At 39.1% G+C, this 19,743-nt stretch overlaps 2 protein-coding genes, 1 long non-coding RNA gene and 1 pseudogene across 3 annotated transcripts; 1 reads left to right on the plus strand and 3 right to left on the minus strand.

Moving 5' to 3' along the window:
- Positions 1 to 4,532: 4,532 nt before the first annotated feature.
- LOC133722989 (fruit bromelain-like) lies at positions 4,533 to 4,859 on the minus strand. The gene has a single exon (XM_062149826.1). The coding sequence runs from the start codon at positions 4,857 to 4,859 to the stop codon at positions 4,533 to 4,535; it is 327 nt and encodes a 108-aa protein (XP_062005810.1).
- A 5,021-nt stretch (positions 4,860 to 9,880) lies between these two features.
- Positions 9,881 to 10,678, minus strand: LOC133722502 (cysteine protease ATG4-like). The gene has a single exon (XM_062149388.1). The coding sequence runs from the start codon at positions 10,638 to 10,640 to the stop codon at positions 9,897 to 9,899; it is 744 nt and encodes a 247-aa protein (XP_062005372.1). The 5' UTR covers positions 10,641 to 10,678; the 3' UTR covers positions 9,881 to 9,896.
- A 690-nt stretch (positions 10,679 to 11,368) lies between these two features.
- LOC133722990 (negative regulator of systemic acquired resistance SNI1-like) lies at positions 11,369 to 16,670 on the plus strand (annotated as a pseudogene).
- Positions 16,671 to 16,852: 182 nt separating this feature from the next.
- Positions 16,853 to 18,348, minus strand: LOC133721695 (uncharacterized). The gene is made up of 2 exons (XR_009852301.1): positions 17,082 to 18,348; positions 16,853 to 16,990 (listed from the first exon to the last, which is right to left on the minus strand). It is a non-coding gene; the product is annotated as an uncharacterized LOC133721695 (long non-coding RNA).
- Positions 18,349 to 19,743: the final 1,395 nt, after the last annotated feature.

Here is a 19,743-nt window from a genome sequence, read left to right on the forward strand (position 1 = left end):
CAAGCGTCCCACTAACCTCTGGTATCTTGGTTTGTCAGTTGGAACCTGATCAGGATATTCTGCTAGTTTGCGATTTTGTTCGATTGGAGTGTCAATCGGAGAACAATCCAACATGCATGTCTCTGCCAAGAGATCCAACACATACTTTCGCTGACATAAGAAGATGCCATCTCTCCCCCTGGCTACCTCAATCCCCAAGAAGTACTTCAAATCTCCCAAATTCTTCATCTCAAACTCAGAAGCCAACTTCTTCTGAAGACTTCCAATTTCTACCAAGTCATCTCCTGTTATTACCATATCATCCACATATATAATAAGCACAGTTACCTTCCCCTTTTGGTGCTTTAAGAATAAGGTGTGGTTTGAATTGCTCTGCTTGTATCCAAAGCGTCTCATGGACTGAGTGAATCTGCCAAACCATGCCCGGGGTGACTGTTTAAGTCCATAAAGGGATTTCTTCAATCTGCAAACAACATCACCATGTGTATCTGATGCATACCCAGGAGGAAGACCCATGTATACTTCTTCAGTTAACTCCCCATGAAGGAAAGCATTTCTTACATCAAATTGATGAAGTGGCCAATTCAGATTAGCTGCAAGTGACAACAACACCCGAACAATATTCATCTTGGCTACCGGAGCAAAAGTCTCATCATAGTCAATCCCATATGTCTGAGTGAACCCCTTAGCCACCAACCTTGCCTTATACCTACTTACTGTGCCAGACATTATGCTTAACAGTAAAAATCGATCTACACCCAACAATCTTTTTACCACGAGGAAGTGGTACAAGTTCCCAGGTGTGATTCTTTTCTAACACCTCCATTTCTTCCTCCATTGCCTTGGCCCACTTTGGGTCTCCCAAAGCCTCCTGCACTTTGTTAGGAACAGATACAGAGGATATTTGATTCACAAATGATGCATAAGGTTTAGATAACCTATGGTGTGACACAAAGTTAGCTACTGGATATTTGGCTTTAGCAGTTATGGAAGGTTCATACTTTTTTGCTGGTTGACCACGGGTAGTTCTACTAGGTAACACATATGTATAAGATACAGATTCTACAGGGTTACTAGGTGAAGATACTGGACATACCTGAGATGGAGCTTCTTGACCAGAAAGTTCACCATCAGGAGGTGAAGTATCAGATGAGGGGGAAGCTGGAATAGATTCCTCTTCAGCTTCAGAATCGACTGGTCAAAAATTTCCTTTGACTGGTCGAGTACACTTCTGCCCATTTCGCCAGTTTCCTCGTTCGACTGGTCGATTTGACTAGTTGATTTCGGGATGTCAATACTCTCTTCTTCTGCGTCTTTATTCTTCTTTAACTCTCCACCAACAAACATCTCTTCAAAAAACTCATTCTCCCCCTGAAGAGAGGTGTTGTTGGGGAAGAAATAACACATATCTTCATAAGATGACACATCCATGGTGACATAGAACTTTCGTATAGGTGGGTGATAGCACTTATAGCCTTTCTGATGAGAACCATAACCTACAAAGACGCATTTGAGAGCTCGGGCATCCAACTTTGACCTCTGATTTTTGGGTATATGGACAAAGGCAACACAACCAAAGACACGAGCAGGAAGATTATGGAAGGAAGGAATAGAGACACGGGTTGATAGGACTTCAAAGGGAATGCGCCCCTGAAGAACACTGGAAGGAAGACAATTAATAAGATGTGAGGCAGTTTGAACCGCTTCACCCCAAAGAGACTTGGGCATATGAGCACCAAATAGCAATGCTCGTGTTATGTCTAGGAGATGACGATTTTTACGCTCAGACACACCATTTTTTTCAGGTGTTTGAGGACAAGTGGTTTGATGGATTATACCTTTTTCTTGGAAATATTCCTGAAAATCATGATTAACAAACTCCCCCCCATTATCAGAACGAAAAACTTTGATATGACCATTGAACTATGTTTGAATCAATTTTTGAAAGGCTTGAAAAGCATAAAACACAGCATCCTTAGACTTAAGCAATGCTACCCATGATAATCGAGTGCAATCATCAATAAACAAGACAAAATAACGCATTCCAGAAACAGTGGGTTCTCTGGAAGGTCCCCACACATCAGAGTGAATAATCTCAAAAGGCATAGAACTTTTATTAGAAAGACTCAATGGATAGTTGACTCTATGGCTTTACGTCAAAACACAAGTTTCACAATATAAGGACGACTCATCAATGCCAACAAATAAAGAGGGCATAGCTTTACGCATTACGCTGAATGACGGATGCCCTAAGCATCTATGCCATAACCAGACTTCATTAAGCTCTCTAGAAGTCAAAGTCAAAGCAACTGGGACATTCTTCCTTGGTCTTTCCTCAGCATAAGCTTGATCCAGATGAAACAGTCTCCCCCTCATATACCCCTTGCCAATGATTTCCCTGGTCAGAAGATCCTGAAACACCACATACATGGGAAAAAATGTCACAGAGCACAAGGAGTGAGTATTCAGTTGGGGAACTGAGATTAAGTGGTGAGACAAGTCTGGCACATACAATACATCATGCAATACTAAGGTAGGTGTGACTCTTATGGACCCAATACCTAGGACAGGAAAGGATTCACCATTGGCATTTGTAACATATGACACATTAGGGGTGGATAAGGTGATGAAATACTTCCTATCATAGGTCATATGATCTAAAGCACCAGAATCAATAATCCAAGTATCTGAACCTACAAAGTTAGAAATTTTTAAAGCCATACCAATCTTACCAGTACCTCTAACAACCATTGAGACTGAGGGAGGGCCATCACTGCCTGTGGTATGATCTTGCCCAGCGACTCCAAAGTACTCTGAACTCTGAACAAGATGAACAACTGCCTTTCCTCAACCTCGAGGTTCAGTTGGTTTGGGTTTGCTGAAGTATCCAGCAGGGTACCCAACCAACTTATAACAAGTCTCCTTGGTGTGTCCAGTCAGTTTGCAATGTTGACATACAGACCTGCTTGGAGAACAACCCTGAGTCATGGGATGTAATCTTGATTGTGGTGTACTGAAGCCAGGAGGTGGACCTTGAGCCCGTGGGGGCTTAGCTTGGATTGTCAGGCTGGAGATTTCAGAATGAACTGCCTTTGTGCTACCTTGCTGAGACTCATCCTTGCGGATGTAGGTAAAAGCCTTAGTGAGGGAAGGAGGCTCTTGCCGACGCAACAACTCTCCCTTGGCACTGTCATGTCTAGCATCTAATCCACTCAGAAACTGGTGCACACGCTTCAACTCCTTCTCCTTCCGGTACCAAGTAATATCCTCAGCATTCTTCAATTTGTTTGGTCGCCGTTGATCAATCTCGGCCCAAATGTTTTTCAGTTGGGTGTAGAACATTGAAACTGCTTGCCCATCCTGCTTCATCCTTGTTGCATTGCACAACAACTCATAGATCTGAGAAAAATCAGATTCATTCAGATAGAGATCATTGAGTGTCTTCCAAACTTCTGCAGCAGTATCACACCTAATGATCAATTGGATCACCTCATCAGTCATGGCCTTGTACAGAATTGACAGTACAAGTCCATCAGCATCTTCCCACTTGACATACTCTTCACTTTCCTCATTCGCCGGTGCTTTAATGGTACCGGTGACATGACCCATCTTATGGATTCCACGAAGGTGAGCGGAAATCATCTTCTTCCATGTCCTGTAATTCCCAGGTCCATTCAGTTTTGCTCCTCCGAATGAACCTGATGAAGAATCTGGGTTTTGAACGGAGACTTCAACTTTTTGAATACCGGAATTGCTAGTATTCCCTCCTTCTAGAAGTGGAGCATCAAGGCCAGCCATTGGAATACCGACGAAAAAACAATATGCAGCGGAATTGAGACAGAAGGTATGTTTGACAAGTCGAGAGGGATTAATCGACTAGTCAAGAAGCAGCAGTACTTCCTAAGTAAAGAGAAAAGAAATCTGATCCTTGAGTGTTGCCTATCGCGCAACCTTTCGGTAACTCCTTTTAATGCGACCAGATAAGGAGGGTTAAGATTTTGGTGGAGCAATGCTCACTTTTCAACCTTTCGGTTACCTTTCTCTTATTCGATCATTGGCCTAGACATCGCATTAATTGGATGGACCTAGTGGTGTTGGGCGAGTAAGCTCGACGTTACAAGGATAAAATTCACCTTCTAAAAGACAGAGAACAATCCTAACCTCCGAATTAGAGGAAGGAACAATCTTACCCCAGAGTGTGAGGAAAGAAGAATGAAGGAAAAACAAAGAGACAAAGTCCTCTCGGATCTTTGCTCTGATACCAAGTCAAAATATGAAATGGAAAGGAAGAAATATTTGTGAGTGATGAATTTTCTGATGTTGATTCAATGGTGTAAATGGGGGTATATATACAAGCCCTACACTACTACATTACACATCTTGTTCTCCAAGTTTCCTTCTTCTACAAGTTTACTTTATATGCAAGCAAACTTGTTCTACACAACATGACTCACAAGTCAACATATAATAGTAGGAAAAGGAAAAGTTCCCATTGGGTATTAATTGATCTAAATTAAGGAAGAAATTCCCAATTATTGGAAAATGTGTCCCATATTCTCATCGTCAATCAATTCTGGGATAAGAAGCTCTCGCATTGATGAAGTCATGAAACAATGACCTTCTGGCTTGCCAGTTCCTCTGATCTTTCTCATGTACCCTCCTTCGCCCCAATCCTGACCCCATGAGTTCTTCAGTTTCCAGTACTTTACGCTGTCATCAGTCTCCCCCATTCCAACAATGGTCATAGAGTGGTTTATCACCCCATTTCCACAGTTTTTACTGAATACTCCACCAGTGTAAAACTGAAAATCATCTGTCGTCTTAATATCGGCCGCTACCGGCTGCTGGCATATTGCCATCATCACTCATCAGCTCATACTCGTCATTCGGCGACACGCGAGCAAACCCAGTAATACTTGCTTTAAATTGTTTTGCCTTATCGAGATTGCATATTCCATCCTTAGCATCATGTGGGTAATTGTCGGCACTGGTGAGGCCTCCGTTCCGTTTTACGTAGTCAAATGCATCCGTTACGAGACCGCCTCTGCAGCCTAGGTTAGACCACTTATCACAATCAACGATTTGCTGCACGGATAGTTGAACTGAGCTATTTCTCTTTATGTATGCAATCCCTTCCACTGTTGCTGCGGTCGTAAATGCCCAGCATGCACCTTCGTGCATTCATGATAAAAATTAAAGGGAAGGAAAGTAAGAAGTCAATTTACAAACTGAAAATACTAGATGGAACAAATATTAGAAGGAACTTTACGTATATGAATTTATCCAAAGAAAATACGATTCATAGCACGGAGATTTGCTAACGCAGTGTAAACCTCTCCACTGAGGAAACTTCACTGCGTGGCTTTTAACGTAGCCAACACGAAAAGGCAATCCAATATGAAACACTAGAGTTTACAGAATACAAGTAGTGTTGTTCATAACAAACACTTTCACTTAGCAACACATGCTAACTTGTTTTACAACTGTTCTAACTCCTAATACAACATTCTAGATAATCTATCTTCAACCTTCCTTGCTCTCAAATGAATCACTGATCTTGAGAGTAAATATGAACGATTATGCAATGGAATACATGAAACAAGTAAAGAGGGTTTTTCAGAAACTGATTTGAACAAAACAAGTAGTTCAAAAGAGAACAATTTTATGCATAAAAAAAACCCACACCCTAACTTCAGTTTCGAAACCTTTTATAAGGGAGAAACACTCCCCCTCAATCGAATCTTGTCTTAATTATCAATTACGATAAATATAGGAAGGTTTAAAACTGTTTTTGAATATGCAATCGAATCTTTCCTAACCAAGATCAATCAATATCTCAAATTGATATGCATGTTAGAAAAACTCTTTAATGCAAATGAGAATATTGAATCAATCTAACCAATATGCATATCAATTTAAAATCATGCAAAATGATATGGAATGAATACCATATTAAACTCAAGATCAGTGAATCAATTCTGCTTGATCTTTTTGATCCGATTCTGTGATCTTCTTCTTTGTTTCCTTGAACCACCGGGAAGATAGGAGAATCATTCTCCAAGCCTATCTGCATCATTTGTTTTCCTTGTGACAATGGAAAATCATGTATTGAATGGTAATAGCAAAATATGCTTACACAAACCCTAAGAACTAGCTAGGCTGAAGCATAATGCATTAAAAATTCTAGATTTCTTCCCCATTTGGCCATTTGTTAACTTCTTTGATTTTCTTCAATTAAAAAGTCCATAGGACCTTAACCGTTGTGGGCTCATTGCCATATATAGAAGGATTCAATATCAACTGTCGTGCACACTACTTTTGATCCGAAAACATAAATTCTAAGAGTTCAAAGCCTTATTACTTGCTAGGTCCTAAATGCAATCGAATCCCACACCGCCTTATCGGGTTGTGAAGAGAGAGTTTAGCTTGGAACTTAAGTGCAAGAAAGAGATTTATGAATTGTCATTGATGACTGAAAATGAATAAAACCACACTACCTATATTAGTTGTTACTTGTTAGACCCCCAAATTAACCTCTATATATATATGTAGATAAAACTTACTACCCATACTTCTCTTCCTCTGCTTGAATTCCATTTTGAGGCTGTGGTATTATCATTTCAAATACTCATGCCATGCAATGATGAAATGATGGTTTGCTTGCAAGTGATAATATAATGGTCTAGATGAAATCTTGACGACTAAATTAGGAAGGATATATAAAGTTCAAAGCCAGTAAAGTTGAAAATTTCCAGTCAAAAACCTAGTTAATTTGAGCGAAAGAAACAGCATGAGATATTAAATAAACTAGTTTGATTCCCAGGGGGGCTCGGGTTTCGGTAATCACCACAGTACGGAGTTTGATTCCGGGGGGGCTCACATATCCATCCTCCGTCCAGTCCCTTGATTCATAGCATGCCTCATAGTCAAGATAATCCATGCCGACATGAGGATATGTGGAGGTCGAGTTTGAGTGGGTACTGGCATGGTGGGAGTGGGATCTGTGCCGCAGCTATAAATTTCCAGGAATTCTTCCGGGCTTAAGTCTGAGAACTTATTCAGACCTAAGGTATAGGTCTTGTTGCCGATCTTCTTGAAGTTCTCGACATATTCCCAGTTGGCTTTGAATATCTCAAAACGGTTTTGTTTGTGAACCTCGGTTGAGTACACCCTCTGATGTTGGACACTTGATGATCCATTGGTTGAAGATCTCGGCAACGTCGACGTCGTTTGCATGGGCCAATGACGATAAGAAGAGAATTATAATGATTGTTGTGGCAAGCTGGTTTCTGCTATCGACATAACCTGCCATCTCTTAAGGTGGTAAGCTGGTTTCTGATAAGTATGTCAGTTTAGTTGATGCGCGCAAAATGTACAAAGTGATGGTCATTTATAGGACAATGAGCATATGACGTAAAAAGATAACTTTTTCTTAAATATTTTGTTTCATGGGTGTCTGATTATCTCTTTAAAATCAACTCTATCTGTTAGGTTACGTATTTCTTGACAAATTGTTTCAAGGTACGCTGGCTATACTAACCCCAGCTATTAGTTTGGGTCTTAAATTGGGATATGGTTTGAAACAGATGACCCTATGTTTCCTAAAAATGATTGACGTGGAAGAGAAGAATTGTTTCTTACGTCTTTGGTTTTTATTTTCCTTCATGGGTTCTCATCATCGATTCAAAATCAACCCAAAATAAATTTTGAATCTGTTTTTGATCTCCTAAAAAGATGTGGATGACAAAACTCTTTATTAACCCTATCTATTTCTTGACAAATTGTTTCAAGACACGCTACGCTAGCTATACTAACTCCAACTATTAGTTTTTTGGGGTCTCAAATTGGGGTATGGTTTGAAAAAGATGACCTTATGTTTCCTAAAAATGATTGACGTAGAAGAGAAAAACTGTTTCTTATGTCTTTGATTTCTATTTTGCTTCATGGCCGGGTTTTCATTTTTTATTGAAAAGAACTTCATTAACTCATTAAAGGAGTACATTATCAAATCCAAAATCAACCCAAAAGAAGTTTTCAACGCGAGTAATAGAGCAATAAGGAAATCAACGACCATTAACACAATTCCAGATCCAGATCCAATAAGGAAAGTGTGAAAAACAATAGGAGGTATTGTTTAAAGAAATCAACGATCATTAACGCAAGTAATAGATCGAGCAGAGAGATTAGTGGAATTCAACCAAAAATTTGAAAAACTATCTTTTGTGCCACGATAGCATTTCCAAAGGTTACCATTGTTTTATTTTTATTTTTTTTACCAAAGGCTACCATGTCTTTCATCCCTAAACCCAAATGACGCCTTGAGGCTCTCTACTCCAAGATTGAAATTCCCTAAATTTAATGCAGAATTATATGTACGTAGTGTACCGAAATGACCATATTCTAATAATTGACATGTACGAGGGATCATCAAATTGTTATTTCTTAATTATTTTAGTCGAACACAATGCATCCAACATTGTTACACACACTGTACATCTTGAAAATCCTGAATGAATTGCTTGAAAATGAATTAAAGGTCGACGTTGATGCATAGAATTTACGAGTCAAGTGAATCAATACATTAAGCACTTGGCTAACCCAACCAAATCCCTCGACAGAGTTTTCCATCTGTACGTACTAGCTAGAAGGATAAGTGAGTGAGATCATCGTCAAAATAGTTTCATTAAGATGTTGAGCTAGAACTTGATTGAGATCTGTATTTAACTAGTACTTCTGTTATTGATGCAAAATAATAAGGGTTGCCATCGCTTTCTCTCTTTCTTTTGTGTCCGACCTAATTAGAGCATTACTCCAAATCACAAGAACTATATGTACCTTTTATCCAAAGTTTAATTAGTCCCAAAGTTTCTATGCCATCAAGAGTTTGCAAAGCTTTCTCAGCAACGATTTCGTATGAACAGCATCCCAGAATACATGCTTTGCTGGATCAGTGCATGTTTTTAATCCTCTGTATGATTCTCCAAACTCTATAGTTCCAGTCCCACAAAACCCTTTGAAGTTTCAGTTAGACATGCCAAAAAAAAATTTCAAGTTTTTCTCATATGCATGATTAATTATTAATCGACAGAAGTAACAAAGAAATTCACCAACCATACAATTGTGGGTTGTTCGTGGCACTTTCAACAATACCATGAGCATCAACAAACGCAATATTCATTCCAGATGTTTTGGTAATTTTCTATAATTTCTTTTGAATCTTGGAATTAAAAGTGAATGACACTTTATTATAAATTTCCACACATTTGGTCTCGCCCATTAGTGTTCTGACAAGTGGCATGCACCCCAATGGTGGAACTCCAACAACAGCCAATCTTTTGCCTCCTAGCCTATGCATTGCCTGCAAGAAAGTTGGGACAGAACATGATTGTTGTGCTACATTTATGTGACAAATTACAAGCAAATGTTTCAAACCAAAGCAACCTGAATTAATGAACCATGCAAGAGACCAAGTAATTTTGACACTGTTCCACAGTGAACTGCTTCGAGCGAGTTGGTTCCAAGTAGTAGTTTTGGATAATGTCATTTGTTCCCATACTCATGGCCGGCTGGGTGACCGTTGAATGAACAGGTTCACCTCCTAGGTAAACTGAGGAACCTAAGAATTATCTTTTGAGGATGAACAACATTACCTAGGTTTTATAAAGAAACAGAAATATCCAAGTTTGGCTGTTGGATGAATCTAGGAATTATTCAAAACAATACCTAATTTATTTTAGGATTAAATACTTGTTACTCCTCGTACTTTTCCCTGAAAAACAGTTTGGTCCATCGCCTTTTAAATTAAACTGAATAGTCCTTATTCTATCAAATTCTCATATAACAAGTCCAAAATGATCCGAAATGACTATTATGCCCCTCATTTCCTATTTTTATTATTATTTTAATTTTTTCTCTATTTTTTTAATTTTTCTCCCCTTTTTTTTATATTTTCTCTCTCCCTCCTTCTCTCTCTCCCCTGACCTCTCTCTCCCTCGACCACTCTTCTTCTTCTCTTCCTCTGCAACCACCGGAGAACACGAGCGGCACATAGCATAAGGGCCAACCCAGGAACCGGCAGCAAGGTTATAAGCCTTGCCAGCCTCAATCAGATTGTGGATGGAGAAAGCCGCAGCTTCGGAATCACCAAATTGACGCAAGATCTCAACATACTCTTGATCCAAGCCGCAAGACTTGTCGATAGGCAGCCTCCAAGACCTTCCCAACCTGTGGAAAAGCAATGCCTGAGCCACAAGCATCTGACTGCTCCGAATCATACACCCCCAATTCACATCGCTGCTAAAACACTTGGAATCCCCACCCTCAATCGAATCGAATCCTCTTCGATACGTCATCAAGATTCTCGACGAGAAATCGTGTTCGAATGCAAGTGGAGCGGACTCGGACTCATCGAACTTATAGCAAACGCCGAGAAGCCACACATGACTGGTGGAGGAGATAGCAGCAGTACGGCTGGATCCAACTACGCGCTCGTGAATTCGCCGCATCACAGCTGCAGTCCACGATCCATCCATCATGAATCGGCTTCGATCGGCTCGGCTGAGTTTGAGTTTGACCCGAGCGAAGGCCTTGAAATCCCATGAAATCCTCCCTGCAACCAAGAAATGGTCTCTCCCCCACATCGCCTTCCATTCGGGCCTCTTCGAAAGCCAACCATTGAGATCTCTAGTGACTCCGCCGCTGAAGATGCCGACGTAATCGTTGAATCCGCCGGAGCCGACCGTGTTTTGGAGAGCTGGAGAGTGAGGGCGGTGATGGAGCGGAGGGGGTCGGAGAGCTCAGATCGGGTGTGGACGGAGGCGTTCTGGAGCTTCTCGGCGGTGGAGGCGGGGGAGCCCGAGGAGAGGGCGGCGCTGGTGTTCTCCGGTGGTTGCAGAGGAAGAGAAGAAGAAGAGAGGTCGAGGGAGAGAGAGGTCAGGGGAGAGAGAAAATATAAAAAAAAAGGGGAGAAAAATTAAAAAAATAGAGAAAAAAATTAAAATAATAAAAAAAATAGGAAATGAGGGGCATAATAGTCATTTCGGATCATTTTGGACTTGTTATATGAGAATTTGATAGAATAAGGACTATTCAGTTTAATTTAAAAGGCGAGGGACCAAACTGTTTTTCAGGGAAAAGTACGAGGAGTAACAAGTATTTAATCCTTATTTTTATAAAGAAACAAAAGAATATAAATAGGGACAATCATGCGAAGTTAATGATAAATCCATTGTAGTCTAGTTGGTTCGGATATTCGGCTTTCACCCAAAATAAAACCCTTTTTCTCAATTACTTCTCTAAGCAGAACGACGTCGTACACTGCTTGGCTTATTGGCGGGAACAACACCCCCCCCCCCTCAATTCTTAGCTCTCAGTCCCAAATCAAATTTAGGGCTTCCAATTCCTTTTTTTTGGGATCCAAAAGATGGAGAAGCCTAGCAGTAAGAGAACCACCGCCGGAGCCCTAGAAGAGAACATCTTGGCCAAAGCCGACGACACTCACTACGCCAACGACTACCGTAAAGCCCTATTCCCCTTTTTTCGATTTCGTTGGCTTATTTTTACTGAATCTGATCTCCGAGGGTAAATTAAAATTACTAATTGAAATACTAGTGATTTCGTTGATGAAAGATGAAATTTTCAACTCAATTGTGTCTGGTACTCGGATTTCACTGTTGTTCTTTCTCATGGATCAAATGGTGTTTTATAAAGGCTGTGTATTTATTTGGTGATTGATGAAATTGGTGAACAGGAACTGCTTTCCTCGATGCCGTTCGTGTTTGTGCCGCTTCGCTTGTACCCGAAAATGGAACTCCACCTACCTAGTAGGCATTACCTTTTGTTAAATATTATTAGTAACTTTTTGGCTATATAGGAAATTGATAGTGTTTATGTCTTGATGGATTAATGTTTGGCAAGTTTTAAGCTTTTGAATGAGTTAGATAAGGTAATGAGTTTCTCCTCTGAAGCATTGATTTCCGATTCGTTGTAATTTGATGGTGTAGAGGTTTCTCGCAAAGGAATGGCTCTCTCTCTCTTTAGTGTTTCCCTCGGGTGCATTTGTCTGTTGTTGATGAAATGAAATCGTCCAGTAAAGGCATGTTAATCGTGGAGAATGAGGATACTAGAGGTTTTTCTGGTTCATTTCTGCCATATGTGTTTAACTGACTCATGTGCTGTCCTAATTGGTTCCAATCTTTGTTCTTGTTAGGCTTGGTTGCCATTTGTTTTCAGCTCTGAAAGTTCTAGTAGCGAGAGGGAAGCTGCTAATAATCCTGGGGGATCAGTTGACTCCTCTGTAAGTTAGATTCGATTTGGACCTGTAGTTTATCTTATTTTGAAGTTCATGGACCTGTAGTTTGCTCTCATTAACATTCTCTATTTCTCTGCAAATCTTTGTACTCACGGGTACTCATATGTATGTGCAGAATTTGCTTGGCTTGTTTACTTTGATGACAACTCTTCCATCTGTACTTTGTTAAAGTACTTTGTTGAGTAGTTTGAAACTGTCTTTTTCAAAAACCTTTTTGCATATGGAATAATTCATATTCAGTTATGGTTGCAAATGTATACCACATTTTTGCATTAGTGAGCATCTGGCATTAGTAACAATGTAATCCAAAAAGTGATTAATTTTTATCGGTTTAAAATTAACTTTTGGCATTAGATTTATCGGTTTGCTTAATATTTTTTTTTTCCTATCTATTTTCATTGGGAGCTCTAATTTCTTATAATTGATTCTGATAGCTTACCTATTGCCCTTCCACCTTCATGGGAGTGTCTCTGGGTAACTGCAGGGTTTCCAATGTTTGATAGAAGACCGTACTGATGCAACTGCTGAACCAAACTTCCAACCCTCAGAAACAAAGGTTAGTTCAATTGCACTGGGCTTGATCTTTTAGTTAGGAGAAGAGATAGAATAGGTATAGGGGAAGAGAAGAGAAGACAAGAGAGGAGAAGATAAGGGCAGGGAATATTCTGAAGTTAACTATCTCTTCTTTGGATTGTTAAATTGAAAGAGCAGGTATTTAATTGCAGACACTTTTGGAATAATAAACAGTCAAACACCGAGATATCAATATCTTGTTCTGTCCACATATTTCTATTCTGGAAGAAAATAAAAGTGGGCAAAAAGAGAAAATAAGGCTCTCACTTCTCTTTTCTCTATTTCTCCTTACATATAGTAATCCAAACAAGACAATTTTAATATTTTCTCCTGTTTTCCATGTTTCTCAACCCAAACTGCTGTTAGTGTCTATATACTTTGTTTATCACAAACTATTTTGAAACTAGTCTATGGATTGCCATGACATTATTATTTTGGTTGTACCGGCATTTTTGCATAAAGCTGCAAATGGATCTGCTTCCAATGATAGGATAATTGTAGAATATCCTTGTAGGCAGAAGTAGCAATAGAAATGATCTACTACAGAAGGCAGGGATTTCAGTTCTATTTTCCAAAAGTAGGACAATGTTGTAGGCAGAAATAAACCCTGTTGTAGCGAAACTAATTACAGTGATACAATTAAATGTACTTTTACCAATAAATGAATCCTGTCTCTGCATAATGTTGTAGACAAAAATATCAGTCAATGATTTAATCAGGTTCAATTCATGCCAGCACTTTAAATGTAGTTATGGTCTGAACATTTCTTTCATAACTCAGATTTTTCTATATGTTATTGTCCTTTCAAAGAAGCCTGTGCGACAGTTGAAGGTTTGTTAGGTTATTCACTGCAAAAGCATTATGTGTTCACTAGATTTCCATTCACTATCTAACAAAAGTTTCCTCCTCCTTTTGGTCTTTCTTAACCTTGTTTCATTACAGTCCTTAGGGAACATGTTGCTGTTTCAATACCTTGTTAACGCTCTTGAAGGAGATTTTCAACCTTGCAACTGTATCTATGCAGGTAAATTCATTTTTAATTTTATTTTTTAATTATGTCTAGATTTGTTGAAGGGTTAAGTTGCTCATTATTGGATGCAGAAACTGCAAACTGGGTCCTTCTGAGAGTCTTTGCTCAACATGCTTTTGGTATGTATTTCTCTCTTGACCCATGAATCCCGATGAATAGTGAAGAATCTTGTATTCTATCATCGATACAGTAGTTGTTAATAGAATATTTATATCATGATGCTTACTCAAACTTAAATTATCTTTTGAAGGTATCAAGAAAGATAAACTACAAAAACTTGATGAAGGATTGGTTGGCCATTATGTGTAAGCTGTATCAAACCAATGCTGGATTCACTGATGATCTGATAAGTTCAGAGAAGTTTATGGCACAACCAGCTGAAAATTTTGATACTGCTGCTACAATTGCTTTGCTTCAGATAGGAAAGAATACCTGTATAGCCATGCAGAAGTTTCTGATAATGGTAAGCCCCTCAGCAATGTCTTAATGGATAGTTCATAGTTGCGAATCAGTTTCACTGTCTACACTAATTTGGGATGTTCAGATTATGGAGCTTGACTTGTCGAAGAAGACAGCAGAAATGCAAGGGTCTACTACAAGAGCAGATGGTGTCAGGTACTTGTTTCTTTTTCTTGATATAATTAATTTTTCTGTTGCTTTTCTATGATCGTCATTCATTTGTTGAAAACCAATGTGCTATTGGGTTTGGTGCAGAACTCCTCTGCTGGAGATAGTTCTGGATGAGCTAACTTTCGATAAGGATATTCTTGACTCATTTCTTCAGGTTCATATATCTTTCCATTTTCCATTTATGGTTCGTTCTGTTTCTGTATTTGTGTATGCTCTGAAGCATATGGTCCAGTCAGTATGTTTGACTACAAACGGAACATGTTTGAAATCTCCCTTAAACTTTAATGGTGAGAGTTACAGATTTTATCACCTTAAATTTTGACTATTTATGATAAGTTGGACACTTTTTTTGCTGCCACTTTTTCATGAGGATGCACTGTAGGTTTTCAATGAACCTAAATGGAAGCTTGAGATAGTTGTGCAGTATTTGTGGAAATATGTTGGTAAGATGAGCTTTCAAAGTTATAGAAAACCAGTTATGTGTCCAAATCACCCAACGAAGGTCCTTCTGCTTGTATTGTCATGACATCCTTTATCTATGGTGTTACTTTCTTTGTTTTTGTATTCCTGAAGGACTTGTTATGTCATTATGGTTATTGAAATTGTTGAATTGCACTCTGTCCTGATTGAGTCCTGATTGATCATCATTTAACTAATCACACTCTGCATGTTGTAGCCTTCTGTTCGAACTCGTAGATCAAATGACCTACAGATGATGCATCATTCAATGGAGCATTGAAGTGCTTTTCAAATGTCACCAGCACAAAAACCACCATAAAAAAGATTAGGCCAGAACTAGCTCAGTTGCTTTTAGCACACGGCCTTCAGGTGAATGTTCTTGCTATCAACAGAATACTTTCTCAGAAATATCTATAAATTTGGCTTTCTAGGGTGTGATGTGTCATTTTTTTCATAACATTCTTGATTGTGTATTTATGTGTATGGTTATTGCAATCAACGGCTTTAAGAGGGTACCGTACAAATAAACTGCGTGTATTTGCAAATTTCTTAAGAAATTGCATGAGTCGTCTTTCTTGTTCAGTTGGATACTCACCATGACAATGATTTGAGTAGCATCTCACCTACTGTGCCTCTAGCCTCCTAGCTATGCATATACTCTGTTATGGTAACGAAGCATTTAAATAGACGTCTATCTAGTGCCTGTGTAGGTGCTTGTGTGTATTCTATGATAGAATATCCAAATGGATTTTACAATGAGGCTTGCAATGTTAAGTCGTTCAGTAGCATGTGTTGTACTTCAACCCTCATCAGATATTGATCAAATTTTTTCTGTTTTTTAATTAGGCTCATTTATCCTTACCGTGTACCTTTTATTATAATGTTAATGGTTCAGGAAAATGGAGATTTTGCCACTTGGAAAAGAAGCATTGTTTATGGCAGCTGCTATCATATCAGTTCAGTCATAGTATGCCAAAGGTAATTTGAGGGTGATTGATTTAGTATGAAATCCTACAGGTATGTATAGTGATAGTTAGGATGAACGGTATATGTTAATGTATACAAAATAAATGTGTTAATGTTCGCTTCTATTTTGCACTTAGAACTGTTGTTTTATAGCCTCTATACTGAATTGCATTAGAATGACTCAAAAGGATGGGTGAAGTAACTGCATATTGATAAATGAATATTAGGAAGGTCTGCTAATATGATGGATCTGATTATTGATAAGTCAATTTTTTTTTTTTTCAATGAATCTTACTCGAGTTGTGATGAAGTTGTATGCAAGGGCTCAATTCTTATTGTAGCTACAACAGCCATAATTACATCTGATAAACTTGTTTGAGCTGATGGCTGATCTTTGCTCTTGTCTGTTTTTTCCAGGTTGGGTGCATATAGCATCTTGTGATTCTGTGCATGCTTGAGAAGCTTAAGGGGTAGGCCACATGCGCAAGTCAAGCTTAGTGACTTTTGTTTTAGGATGTATATACGAGGGTTGTAGTGATATTCTTGCGTTTTAGGAAAGAATACGAGCGTTCAATGGCAGGAATTAAGATTATACCATAGATTGGCAGATGACTAATAGTCATTGTATTTTGTAAATTTGTAGTGATACCCTATCGCTTTAGCTTTCCTCAGGCAGCAGTTGCCTGAGAGTATTATAAGACAGGATGCTCATTCCAAATCCAAGATTTCTCTCTTTTCTTATTCTATTTTATGTTGTTAGAAGACTGAGATTTTATTTTCAACTAATTACTGCTGCCTTTAGCTAACACAAGAAAACATGATACTGAAAATTTCAGCATCTCCCATCTCAGGAAACATCATGATCCATATGATACACTTTCAAATGTCATCAATCATTGCTATTAATCTCGAATATCATAAATTACATTCCACACATTTGAACTCCGCTCTATTGCCAAGTTTCCGTTGAATCAAAGCAAAGCCAACCAAATCAGGGTTCTTCTACAACACCATTTGAGTTCCTGCCATAAGTGTTCACAAAATGAGCTTTCAAAGACTGGTGAAATGGATTCAATAGACAGAATAGAGAGAGCCAGGGGGTAAAGTACTCACTTTGGGATGGTGAGTCGATTTGCATTGCAACTGGTCCATCATACACCAACTGGTGAGTCTATGCCGTTCAATAACAGCTTATACAGTGATATCAAGTCCAATGTCCTTCTGTACCATTTCCTTGTAAAATTCCATTGCCACGTCGGCTTTTCCAGCAGCACAAAGTGCACGTCAGCACGTGTCATCATTCTGAAAACTACTGTGTGTGGTTCAAAACTGCATTTCTTCATCTTCTCATAGACTAACAAGGCTCTTCCAACTAACTTGGCCTTCCCATACATCTGGATAAGAATGGTCCAGGTCTTAACATCTTTCTCGCACCAGTTCCTTTCCATCCTCCACCAACTTCTCCACCAGCCCAAACTCTCTTGCAGAACCCTTCTTTCAGCTTCACCCAATCAAAGAACCTTAAAGCCAAATGTGGCACTTTAAAGCACCTCTTCAAAACTTTGTCAACAATCTCTGAATCTAACTGAAAACCCAACTCGTCTAACCGTTTCCTAGCCTCCATCGAAACCAAACCATTTTCCGCCCTGACAATCTTCGTAACCTCACGAACTACTGGGCTAACATCAGTTTCAGCTACGCTTTCGAATCTGGTTTCCTCCACAACAGCTATATCTTCCTTTTCTCCCAGTGCATTCACCTTAGCATTCTCTTCCCCAACCTCACCAACCCCAAGATGGGTTTCCTTGGAAATAAAAAAAACCCAGATGGGGTTTTATCCAGAGTGACATGTTCAGCCCCTAAAATCTCAGTTATTTCACTGAACAGCGATCCAAACGAGCTGGGTTCTTGTTGTTGTTGTTTCAAGTGGGGTTTGTTGGGCTTAGATGGCTTAGCGAGCGTGGCAAAGTTATCAATCTTATGAAATTTTGAGAATCGGAAATGAAGGGTTTTAGAGGTTGAGCTCCAACACAAGGACCGTAATTTGGTGGATAAGCCTCGCATGCCTATTGCTTTACAATTCTCTAATAAGAAATGAAATACCCAACACAAATCAACTTACATAAGGAAGGGAGTGATCGGGGAATATCAGCCGACATTGAAAGGGCCGATATCTCCGGTTCTGAGGGAGGTGGCGAGCTCGTCAGCAACAGTCAAGCAAGAGGGGATCCAGCCGGTGAGAGCCAACCAGACCATCTCGGCCATCCAAAGAGTGATGTTCCATGGCATTGCTATCTCTCTCTCTTCTCTTTGGTCTCTTTCCTTTCCTCTCAAAAGTCCAATTTGCGAGGGTTTTTGTTGGGTTGCGCATCAATAATTTAATAGTAAACCTCAAGTTTGGTTCTTTTTTGGCTCTACAAGCAACGAAGCTCGTGGCCTAATTAATGAGGCGTCTTACTTCTAATCAGACGATTGTGGGTTCGAATCGTGCCGAGCGTGTTTTATTCTTGTTTGGTTTTTAATATTATGAGTCAGAAATTTGGATTTGCTTCAAGAAGTTTGATTGTTCTTGAAGGAAATTAAGTACCCCTTGGATCACAAGACTTTATTTTGTACATGCCACTTTCTTGATCCAGCTTAGGCTTCTTAGCTGCATGCATATCAGCGTTGTCTATAGAAACTACTCCATGGTGCTTTGATGTCCATATATACTTTTTTGGCTTATAACCTCCCAATGCTTCAACCAGCATATTCAATTCCTCAAGAGTGTGGCGGAGAAGAACATATCTATGAGTCATTTCACATGAACAAAGACGCTTTGCATGTTTGAGACATGAAAATAGGTCAGGAGAGCACTTGCAGCTGGCAGCTGCTAAGTGTAAGTCATAGAAGCAAGAAATTCTCTCTCAGTGTTCGAATCAAAGTCTCTTTCCATCTTTTGCGACTTCAAACAAATTGGAAGAAGATCTAGTCTTTCCTCCACCATCCGGACTCGTGTTTGTGAAACTCATAGTCATACAAAACATGATTCAAAATCTTCTTTTTTCAATGAAAAAGAAAAGGGAAACCAAACCAGAGAAAAAAAAAAATTATATTTTCTATTTCAAAATTTAAATCAGAATTGCACAGATAGTTTAGGGTTTTTTCTAAACCAAAAGAAAAAACATACAGGTCTTGAGGTGGCAGCACTCCCCTAACAATATAATCCTACTTACCTTCTACTATATTGAATGAGACCTGCACGTACCTAATTATACTTAGGAGATTGTCCTGCAAATTTGATGGCCCAAATGCCATGTATGGTCAGGATCCTTGGTAGTTAAGGACATAGGATTTTGCTTTCTTTGTATAAAGAAGGTTGAAAAAGAACAAGTACGTTTTGCTAGTTAGCTAGCTAATGCATGCATTTATATAATAACCTGACTGTGTAATTCAATCCTGAATCGCATGGTCAACCTATCTCTTCCAATTAGGTGAGCATTGTCTTCGGCGTGGAAGCTTTCCATCTCAACTACTCAACTCATGCTGACGGTGCCATTCATGCTTCCTCACACACTCATGTAAAATCTCTTGAATTTGGCATATACCAAGCATTGGTTCACTGTTTATTTTAAATTATTTTACAACTCTGCCAACCCTAAACCCTAAACCCTAGTTGTAACTTTGTGATTTTTGTGCTGGCACAATTGAGGGGAACAAACACAATATAAAAACAAGAAAATAAAGGAGTTATATCTCTATCTTTGTATCAAAAGAAGGTTGAAAAAGAACAAGT

The sequence above is a fragment of the Rosa rugosa genome, chromosome 7 (genome assembly GCF_958449725.1).
Source record: "Rosa rugosa chromosome 7, drRosRugo1.1, whole genome shotgun sequence".
Classification (NCBI taxonomy): Eukaryota; Viridiplantae; Streptophyta; class Magnoliopsida; order Rosales; family Rosaceae; genus Rosa; species Rosa rugosa.